At 34.6% G+C, this 11,833-nt stretch overlaps 1 protein-coding gene across 1 annotated transcript; it reads right to left on the reverse strand.

Annotated features, from left to right (window-relative positions):
• Window positions 1–33: 33 nt before the first annotated feature.
• LOC147409080 (uncharacterized protein At4g38062-like) lies at window positions 34–4,041 on the reverse strand. The gene is made up of 2 exons (XM_086425270.1): window positions 3,895–4,041; window positions 34–2,980 (listed from the first exon to the last, which is right to left on the reverse strand). Exon 2 carries the CDS (start codon window positions 2,942–2,944, stop codon window positions 275–277), a length of 2,670 nt encoding a protein of 889 aa, XP_086281396.1. The 5' UTR covers window positions 2,945–2,980; window positions 3,895–4,041; the 3' UTR covers window positions 34–274.
• Window positions 4,042–11,833: the final 7,792 nt, after the last annotated feature.

Consider the following 11,833-nt stretch of genomic DNA (forward strand, 5'->3'; position numbering starts at 1 on the left):
TTCTCTCTCACATGGTAACGTAATGGTCAAATATGTTCCAAAAACAAACTTCCTTTCGATACAAGCTGTATATGAGAGTAGATTCTTATCCAATTCTGGTCTGTCTGGAGACTCAGGACTCGCTTCAGTTACTTATACATGCATGGATCTATCAAACACAAGCTAAAAAAGTACAAACAAATCAAAATAACATACTTTCTCTCACATAAGGAATGATCGGAATTCTGGAACTTTAAAAACAAATCATTGCTAAACATGCCATATAAAAGAGCAACTAAATGTTGCACTCTTTCAATGGTGATCTTCTGTCTGTACTTGCTTCAACTTTCTTTCCCAAGGAAGAATGATGTGCCTTCAAATTATTATCTCGGGTAGAGTCGAAGATGTTCTCATCCCCTTTGAAATTCCTATCCATTTCATTCTCTTTGTCGAAACTCTGCACTATTCTATCCATGATTCCCATCAGCTCTGCACCTTCATTAGAAAACTCATGGAACTGGTCCTCGACATGAGCCAGTAAGTCTTCCCTCTTAGTCAGCTCACTCCCAAGTTGACCCATCACTCTCTGCATTTCCAATTGTTTTGTTTCCAATGCAGCTCCAAGTTGCTCTGCCTTTTGTTTCGAACATAACAAGTATTTCTCGTTCAAATCCAATTTCTGATTTAAACTGTACATCTCCTCTTCCAATTCAACAATCATCAAGTTCCTCTGTTGAATCTCTAGCTCAGCCAGAACATTGGCCGTGGTGATCTTCTCCCAAGCTTCAAGAAACATGTAAGTCTCAGCCTGATTCTCCACTAGTGCCTGGAAGTCTTGTTTCATAGACATGGTCTCTTGCTGGAGGTCTTCTATGATCTCGTCTTTCTCTTCTATGACCTTGAGAAGCCTATATTTCTCGTGCTCAAAGGTTTTCTCTGCCTTTATTTGTGCAAGAATGGTTTCTTCCAATTCCTTTCTAGTGAAATCTTGTTCCATCCAAGCAATCTGTTGATGGAGACTATCTATGCTCTTTTCCTTTTCTTCTACAATTCGAAGAAAGCTTTCTTTCTTTTGCTTGAGAATGGTTGTTTCTGTTTCTCTTCTTGTGAGTTCTTGTTCCAACAAAACTATCTTTTGCTGGAGATCCTCTACTCTTTTTTCATTCTCCTCTGTAATATGGAGAAGGTCGTCCTTATCTTGCTTGAGTTTACGTTCAGCATCAGCTTTCCATCTCTCCAATTCAAATCTGAGTTCACTTCCTTCACGGATTTTCTCGGCCAATTCTGAATTTTTTTCATTTAAAGCATCAGAAACTTTTCTGAGTTCTTCATTAAGGGCATTTTCTTTCAGGAAAGCTTGTTCTTTAAAGCCAAGTTGACACCCAAATGACTCCTCAAGCATATTCTTACACGTCTTGAGCTCTTTCTGCATCAGAGAATACTGTTGTCCAATAAGATCCAATGACTCTGTCTTCCTCATTAATGATGCTACAGTGTCCCGTTCTTGTTCAATTTCGAATTGAGCTTTAATGAGAGCCTTGTTCTTCTTCTCCAACTCCTCCGTCAGAAGGGCAAGCCTCTCTTCTGTCTCTTTGTTGCACATCTCCATTTCAACACTTGAGTTTGAAAGCCTTGACAGAGCTTCTGAAGACCCTGATCTCAACACCATAAGCATCACAGACATCTCTTCATTCTCAAACTTTAACTGCATTATTGACGAGTGGCAATCATCCAACTCCATCTGTAGATTCTGTATATGTTTATCTCTACCATCTAATTCAGACCTACACCCATTTAGATCTTCCATCAGTTTTTCCATTTGAGAACTCCATGCAGCTTCTTTGGATTTGAGATTCGTTGAACATTCTCTATGCATCTGCTCCAATCCCCTAAGCTTGTTTCGCAGCTTTTTCAGCAAAGAAGCAGCTCCGGCTTCATTGATCTGAGCTTCCTGAAGGTCTTTTATAGATTGCCGCAACTCCTGATTCTCTTGCTCAAGGTGCTCTCTTCTGAATTCCATTTCTACAACAAAAGTTTCTTTTGTGCCCAATGTATTTCTTAGAGCTGCAATTTCTTCATCCCTTCGAACAGTCAAGCTTTCAATCTTCGATCTCATCTCTTGATATTCAGCAAAAACATTCTCATAACAAGTTTTCGATTCAGATATTTGAATTTCCAGCAATTTTCTTCGGCTTTCTTCATGAGCTAGGGCTTGGTTACACATCTGTAACCGAGATTGAAGGTTTCTTAAGCTTCTACTCTGAGAATCCAAGCTCGTCTGCAATGAGCAAATCTCATCAACTAGTGTGGATTTCTCCACCTCCCACTCCTTTTTACTTGCTTCGAACTGGTCTTGAAGTATCTCGTGAGCTTCTTCAAGATGTTTAAACTGCTCGTTCTTCCATTTGAGACATTCTTCTATTTTTCGGTTTTCCTCCTCAAGTTCAACTAAGAAATCTTCTCTCAGTCTAAATTCTTTTGATGCTTGGGCTCTTTGTTCTGCTTCAAAACATTTCTTCTGTGAAGCAGATAAGAGTCCTTTAAGACCTTCAATCTCCTCCTCATAAGCATGAATCATCTTCTCCTGATCTTCGCCTCTTGTATTTGCCTTATCTAAAGCAAATACCAATTCTCTGTTTTCTCCCTCCAATTTCTTCAACTTCTCACCACAGTCGGCTTGGAATTTATCATTTGCAGAACTCAGACATCGAAGAACTGATTCTTTCTCGTGTAAATTAGATTTGAGATTTTCATACATTTGCCTAACCAAAAAGATTTCCTCGGCTTTTGCATTTAGTTCTTGGGCTTGCTTCTCAATCTCCAATTTTGCTTCTTTGATTTTAATAAGTTGCTCGTTATGGGCTTTCTGCAAACTCTCAGACAGTTCTGTTTTAATCCGGTATTTCTCTGTGAGCATCTCCATCGCTGACTTGGTTTCAACAAGCTCACTACAGATCTCCTCCATTTTTTTCTCTTCTCACAAACAATTTTCAGAGATTCTCTGTTTGCAAATTCCAAGTAAACAAACAAAAAGTTACAAATCGAAGGTCTATCAATTAAATACACATGACAAAGAACAAACTCATATTACAATAAAATTATTTATAGAAACAGGTCAGATCTTTCTCGAAGTTTTTGAAAACACGTACAGCTCCAATCTTTTAAAACAATCTTCTGTATCAGAAACAAACTTGTCTAATCTTTCTCAGTCTTCGGCATTGTTTAAAACCTCAAAACAAGTTTAAATACCTCTGATTTTAAGGACAAAGACAGCTAAAAATGGTGGTTGCCTCCAAACACGCAGATCCAAGCAACATGAATTGGAAGGAAAAAAAGTTGTAATATTAAGAATTTTAACTTTTATTATTAACTTTTGTCTTAATTCTTTCTCAGTCTTCACCATTGTTTCCTAAGCACTTACTTAAAATTCCAAAATGAATTTTAAGTTTCACTGATTTTAAGCACAAAGTAGACATAGAGGATAGTTTCCTCACGGTGTAGATCGAATTGACATAAAATTGGGAACGAAAAAAAGATAAACACGAATAGGCATTATCTCTTTGGAACAAAAAAATAAATGAAACAATTCGTAGAAGTGCAAAAAAATTGGATCAATGTTCATCTTCAAGCAAAGATCAAATTAAGCTGTAAATTAACAGATTCTTTAACCTAGATTTGACAATTAAGGCCAAAAAACGAGAAAAGATTGGCATTATAAGGATCTAACAAAGTTACAGAAAAATAAAACCAAGAAAAAAAAACTAAATTAGAGAATATTGAGCATTCGAGGATCTCATATGAAATGAAACATGTATCTAGAAAACCACAGAAAATCGACTAGAATGATGTGCAGTTCAAACAGAACCATTGATCGGGAAAGCATATAAGAGAGAGAGAGAGAGAGAGAGATGATACCTGTTAGTCGGAGCAGATTTCCGCCATTAATGGAGACTGTAAGATCTTCTCTGCTTCGTTTCTTGTCGAAATGGAGGAAACGAAAGTTCATAATTGGTTTCAAACTCAAATATCTGTTAGGAGGGAAGGAAGCATTTTAGGTTTTTCAAATAACACCGACCACTTGCAGTTCACAAGTTTCCTGTCGCACCCCATCCTTTTGAAAAAGGAAAATTGGGAAAAATTACTTAACTAACCCTAAAGGGGTTTCTTTCTAAATATTCCTTTTTTTTTTTTTTTTTGGGGGTAAATCTTTTTTTCTTTCTTGATGCCTCCTCAAACCTCTTTCAATGTGAATATAGATAGAAATCTAGAGTATTAGGGACAATTTGATAATAATACTAGGAGGGTGATAATAATACTAAGTTTTTCCATAAGATGGCCAATTATCATAGAAAAAACAACCATATGGACAATTTGATGATCAATGGAAACATGGTGGAAGGGGAAGAGGGTATTAGGGAACGTGCAGTGAATTACTACAAAGAACTCTATAGGGAAAGAGAAGATAGGAGACGTCGTCCCGATAATCTCGAATTTAATACGTTAACGCAAGATGAAAGGATGTGGTTGGAAAGGCAGATTGGGGAGGAAGAAGTGAGATTAGTAATTGCTTCCATAGGTGGGAACAAAGTGCCGGGGCCAAATGGTTTTATAATGGAATTCTTTAAATACTGTTAGGCTATTATTTCTGAAGACTTTATGAAGGTGGTTTGGGAGTTACAGGAAAATGATTGTTTTGATAATGCCTTTAATAGTACTTTTGTGGCATTGATCCCCAAAAGAGTGGGGACGGTTGACTTGGGTGACTTCAGGCCTATAAGTTTAGTGGGTTCGATGTATAAGATTATCTCCAAGGTGTTGGCTAACAGATTGAAAGAAGTAATGAAGAATTTAATTGGGTATGAACAAGGCGCTTTCATTAAGGGAAGACAAATTTTGGATGGTGTGCTTATGACTAATGAGTGTTTAGATTCTAGGATGAAAGATGAGAAGGCGGGGGCTTATTGGTAAAATTGACATGCAAAAGGCTTATGACCATGTGAGTTGGGATTTTTTGAAGTATATGTTGGGTAGGATGGGATTTTGTTCTAGGTGGATTTGGTGGATTATGAAGTGCATTACATCGGTTTCTTTTTCTATCTTAGTTAATGGTAGTCTGGCAGGGTATTTTGGGAGTTCCAGGGGTTTGAGACAGGGTGATCCATTATCCCCTTTTTTATTTCTTATAGTGACAGAGGCCTTGGGAAATATGTTCAAGAAGGGGGTTGAGATAGGGAGACTTTTGGGTTTTAGAGTGACAAATGTGGGTCATTTGATTTCGCACTTGCAATTTGCTAATGACACCTTGGTGTTCTTAGATCCTTCTAGAGAACAAGTGAGAGTTCTTAGGGTTTTATTATGTTGTTTTGAAGCGATTTCAGGTTTACATGTCAATCTTCAACAAAGCAAGTTATTTGGGGTTGGCAAGGTTCAGAATCTCCCAATTTTAGCAGCTACATTGGGGTGTAGCAGTGATACGCTCCCCTCATCCTATTTAGGTTTACTTTTAGAGGCTCCGTATTGTAGTAAACATATCTGGGAGGGAGTTATCGAGAAAATAAAAAAGAAGTTGAGTACTTGGAAGGCTAAATATCTATCAAAAAAGGATAAGGTTACACTGATTAAGAGTACTTTAACGAGTATTCCGATTTATTTTCTATCCCTTTTTTCGTTATCTCAATCAGTGGAAGTTAAGATTGAAAAACTTATGAAGAATTTTTTGTGGAATGATAAGAATGGTGGCAGAAAGTATCATTTGGTGAATTGGAAGATGGTTTGCACTCCAAAAAATAGTGGAGGTTTGGGGATCAGAGGGCTCAGATTAACTAATAAAGCACTCCTAGGCAAATGGCTTTGGAGATTCGAGGAAGAAAGAAATAACTTGTTGAGGAAAGTGGTGCAGGCTAAATATGGAGAGAAGAAGTTTGGTTGGTACAGTGAAGAGGCTAGAGGGAGATATGGGTGTAGTGTGTGGAGAGGTATTCTGAAGGGTGTGAATAAGTTTGAAAAAGAGATTAGATACAAAGTTGGGTGGGGGACAAGGTGAGATTTTGGGAGGATGTTTGGTGTGGAAATTCAACTCTGTCTACTCAATATCCATCCTTGTACGCTTGCTCTTTGAAAAAGAATAACTCGGTAAGGCAGTGTCTGAATCGGGTTGAGAACATAGACTCTTGGGATCTGGGATTTAAGAGGAATTTCAATAATTGGGAATTGACGGAGGTTGCATCTCTTCTAAATCTTCTTGATTTTGTCCAATTCAGAGAGAACGAACATGACAGAAGGGAATGGGTCAAGGCTAAGGATAAGAAGTTTTCTGTTAAGTCCTTTTATCATTGTCTGCTTCTGGTGGGTGAGGTTTCTTTCTCTACATCTATCATTTGGTATTTTCTTGTTCCTTCGAATGTGTCGTTATTTCTTTGGGTAGAATTCTTACCTTGGATAACTTGATCTATCGGGGGTGGATTACTCCAAATTTTTGTTTTCTTTGTTCTAAGGATGGGGAGTCTGTCAACCACATTCTTATTCATTGTCCGTTCTCCCGTGCCATTTGGGTGTTTTTCTTATCTCGCTTCCAGGTAGATTGGTCATTCCTTTATCTTTTTGTGCGCTTTTAGAGTGTTGGAGCTTCAACATCTTCCATTCTAGAAGGAGGCATCTTTGGGTTGTCCTCCCTTTCGCTATTGCTTGGGGTCTCTGGAGAGAGCACAACAACAAAGTATTTCATTGCAAGGAGAACTTGTCTCACGCAGTGATCTTAGAGATTTTGGGTCTTCTGTTTCTTTGGTCAAAGTTGAGTAAAGACTTTGAGGGACTGTCATTCCAAGACTTTGTATTTAATTGGGATACCGTTTGTGACGTGTAGGTCCCCGCTGGGTGTGTTTTTTTCTTTTTAGTTGCGATTTTTGTTTCTTGTTAATTTTCTCTGTTGTTGTTAGAGGGCTATCTCAGCCTCCCCTTTTTCTTCTTATTTCATTAATATAATTTATATTTATCAAAAAAAAAAAAAGATGGTTCAAATTATTCACAATTCAAATCATTGAGATCAACCTTTATTCTAATCATCGAGGTCAACATTTTACAAGTTGTCGATCTCAACGTTGAGCATGAATTCCAGATCAATGGGTTAAATTGCCGAGATCAACAATTTAAAATACTACCCAAAGACGTAGGGTGCATTTTGAAATACATCCCTACCATAGGGTCTATTAAATAAATTTTTCCAAAAATTAAGAATATTTTACCAATCGCACCTCACAAGATGAGCTTTTGCAAGTTCCTTCAACCCATTTTTTTATATTATATTTCTATTATCTTATCGTTATTTATAATCGACAACGTATGTGGCTATACATGTAAGTCTAATTAGTATAAGAAAAATAAGATGATGATAATGATATTTATTGTTACGCTAATGTCAATTTTGTTAGTATTTTAAGGGGAAATTTACTTTTAATGGTTATTGATATAAGGACTTCTTTCTAAATACACTTAACTTATGGGCACTAATATAACAAGCGAGTTAGCAAATTTTTTTCTTTCTAAATGCTACTTCTCCTTCACAAAAGTTTTCAAGGACTCAGTATATCCTTCATCGCCTCTTTTAACTTATTTGAGTTTTTCAACGACAATTTCAATCCATTCATATATTTCAATGATTTGTGATGTCAACTGATAGACGAAGAAAGACATAACTTTCGATCTTTTCCAACAATTTGTGACGTGAAATGACAAGCAACATACAAAGCTGTAAACTAGTTTGCTTCATACAGATTCACAGTTCGCCATGATTGGAGTGAATCCAATAACACATATCCAAAATCAATAAAACTCCAAACAAAGGACATCGTTACTGTGTCAAGAAACGTGATCTCACCCCTTAAAAACTTCATGTGATTGTATGTTGGGCTCATTAACGCATAAATGTTGTATTTTTTTATGGACTAACAAAAAATCTTGATTAGCAACTTTTAGAGTTAAATCTGGGGATTTTTATTGGTTATATGTATAGGTGGGGTTCCATTGACTCTAGAAATATGACTCAATATAGGATACAAGATCTTGATCGTGTAAATACAAAATCTAGTAATTGCGATTTTATGCGTATCTTAACACTACATATCCCCATGATACTTATCTTGAGGAGAATTTTCAATCACTGGATTTTGTGTTTACACGATCAAGATTTTGTGTCATATCTTGAGTCAACAGATCCCAACCCTATATATATATATTTAGCAAAAATATATATACTAAAGTTTTTACTACCTACAACACATACATCTTCTTTGGTGTTAGGGGGGTGAAAGAAATAATAAGTAAGAGGGGTATTATTAGAAAGAAAAAAAAAAGAAAAAAAGAGGGAGAATAGTGGAAGAGTAATATTGGAAAAAGAGGAGAAGATGAAAAACAATAAAGTTTGAGGAGTATTTTTTTGAAAAATGAGATGATGGGAAAGACATAGTCTTAAGTTGAACAATATTATTGAAAAATGGGATAAACGAGAAAAAATAATAAAGTCATGGGTATTCTTGAAAATGAGAGGGGTAGAGAAAATAAATAATAGTCAAACTCTTCCTCAAAATACTTTTTTCATGGAGTATAAGTCTCGAGATAAAAAGAGTAAGACCCATTGTCATGTAGGTCAAAAAGATAATGTGTAGGAAGTCGATAAAGTTGGTTGTGGAAGCATTTTTTGTTGTTGGAAGATAATCAAGGGTTAAGGCACACCCTCAAACCAAATTTATTCGAACCAAATGATTACATTAAATGCAAAAACCTAGAGGCATTCTCCCTTACAATGTTACTTGTCTAATGGGAAAGAGAATCAACAGACAAGGATACCTTGTGAGGAGTGTGTAACAACGAGGCTAGCCTATCGGCAATCCTATTACTTTCTCTAAAGACAAATTTAAACACAACATTAAGGAATTGAATGCACAAGGTCCTTATCGTCTTTATTAGGAGTATTACCATTATAATGCCATGAAATTTTATTACGTATATTGAGAAATTAAGTCAATTATATTGACTCATTTTCATGTTAGGTTCATATATATATTAAAAGTAAATCATAATATTATCGATCTAAAATAAGGATTTGTTAAAAGAATAATTTGACAAATAAAATATACAATTTAATGAATCTTACTATGATTATGATCGAAGAATTAGAATATTTAATCAAAATAGATAAAATTTAAAATTTTATATAAAACTCTTTTGATCAAATGAACGTTACTATTGAGTTCAAAAACATATTTTAGACTGTCAACATGGTTAAATCTAAGTTTAATATGATAAGTTATGGAAATATTAATTTTTATTAAGAAAATTTAGGGCTTAAGGGATATTTTGATAAATAGAGAAAAATCAAAAAAGAATTTTGAAAATCCAAGATACACAACTTGAATTGGTCTGCAACGAACGAAATGGAGAAAAGAAAAATATATAGAAAAAATAATTTATTAAATAATTTTTTTATTATTAAAATAAGTTTTTATTATAAAAATTGGGCTTAAGTATAATTATTTATATAAAATGGATTGATTTGAAATTATTAAACTATTAAAGGAGTGAGGTGTAATTAATATAAATATAAATATTATTATATTATATAATATTATAATATATTATAAGTTATAAATGTATTAACAAATTAGATACCTAGGTGTATTCATTTTTATATATTATAATATAAGTTGAAGTTCATTCATATTGTGAGAAAAACAGAAACAAAGACAAGTGAGTTTTGATAATGGGTTCGTGTATGTTACCTTCGATCGAGATTAAAATGTGTTTTAGATGTGAATTAAGATCTAATACTAAAGAAGAAATATCCACGACGTCGAGATTTACTTAGTCACCAAATTATTTTGTCGAATCATCAAAAAAATTAACAAGAAAAATCATACACACATTATGTATGTACGTGAGTGAGAGAGAGAGAGAGAGAGAGATGGAAGTTGATGATAACAACAAAGTTAAAGGTGATGATCATGGGGAAGATGAAAAAAAGAATAAGGATTTTTTTGGGAGTGCATTTCATTTTTTCACCTATTTTATGTGAAAATGAGGTACATACATTTCGCTAAATTTTTGGATAAACACGATTTTTCACTTTCTATGAAAAAAATTCAATCAAATAATAAAGAATCTGATTTTTCATGAAAAGTGACAATTCAGGTCATTTTTCATAGTTAGCCAAAACACACCCTAAGTTGAATTATATTGAGGGAGAAGTAGGCTTGGATGTCTAGCGGTTGTAGTATCCTTTTGGTATCCATTAGTCATGGACATGGCCAATAAATTATTTGTAATCGGTCAACCATATTTAAAATATTTCATAGAGAACCCTTCCATGGAGTCATTTTTATTGGACTATAAAGGTCCACTTCTTAATATATACCTGATCTACGCACAGAGGTGTGACATCAAAGTGAATGACACATATGCAGTGAAGATAAACTCAAAAAAATTGCCTTCCTGACCCAAATTAATAAATGGGCTAGATTTACGCTATATTTTTAGGCCCAATTAAGTGATCCACTTCAAAGCCTGGCCCATTGACCCCTTGTTCCTTTTGAATTTTAATTGTTAAAGGTAAAGGTAAAAAGATCCATCCTTCTTTCACCAAACGTGTCTTATTATTGTGCTCACTAAAGGGTGCATGGTGGGGCTATCCGATCCGTTGTAGATGAACTGTTTGAAAATTCAAATTTAAACTCAGATCCGCCAATTGGGCTGAAAAATGTTCTTCCAAACATCACAAAATGACATAATCACCCTCTTCATTCCCAACGAGCAGTGTTTTTTTTAGGGCTTCTGTCGTCTTTTTTGTGCTAAGATGCCATTTCACAATTGAATCCAAATGCCACTATAGATATTAATAAAAAAAACACCTGCATCAAACACGAATATTTACCCGCAAAAATTAATCTTTTAGTAGATGGAGAGGTTGCACTTCAAACTGTTGGCCTGTTAATTTCTGAACTAGACTAGTCTTACTAAATTAGTAAGATTTTAAATCTTATTAACTTGTCCTACATAGACATTGGCAATCTAAAATCACAACCTTCTAGATTTCATCATAAAACTGTGATTCGAAAAACCAAAAAAATCAACTTTTTTTCTTATAACTAAATCCAAGGTATTTAACATGGATGGTTACAAAATTCTCAATTTAAAAAATAAAATGCAATAGTGATTTTGTTGGTTTTGAAGTTCATAGAATTTTGTTCTCTACAACCTTGTGGCATTAGCTCATGTTTTTAGATGCCACAATATGATGCGGTCAGAAAATTTGAAAATTTTCAAGTGATTCAAACCAAATGCAAGTGCTTGGTGTTTGAGTCAAGCTTTGCATCTAATGTCAGCCTAGAAAAAAGGACGAATGCAAATGATGGAATGGATATGATGCCTTCCACATCAATTATAATCATGAAATAATCAGAATGCGCTTGGATCCAAATGACAAGATCCTAAAATATCAGGAGGCATTTCCCCAACTCTTGATCGCTGTGGTGGCAATCGATTGTCGATCAATACTTCACATCTAACCAAAGTCATCTCCTTCAGACGTTGATGCAGTAGTACCTACCAAGGATTATTAAATGCCTAAGGCATATTCACAATTGTATTAACCAAAATCAATTGAAAAACTAAACTTGTATTTCATTCCATATTCAAAGGTTTTGCTCCATTAAATTCCCATTTAATTGTTCTTTTCTTTTTCAATTACATCATCACACGATCTATCTATGATTTACAAAAAAAAAATAAATCAACAATTATATATTTTTGTAATTCGTTCTTCTCATTAGACAATAACAATGATATGTTCAAGATTTAGGGTTGG

This window comes from Akebia trifoliata, chromosome 2 (genome assembly GCF_017979445.1).
Source record: "Akebia trifoliata isolate Shusen 1 chromosome 2, ASM1797944v1, whole genome shotgun sequence".
Classification (NCBI taxonomy): Eukaryota; Viridiplantae; Streptophyta; class Magnoliopsida; order Ranunculales; family Lardizabalaceae; genus Akebia; species Akebia trifoliata.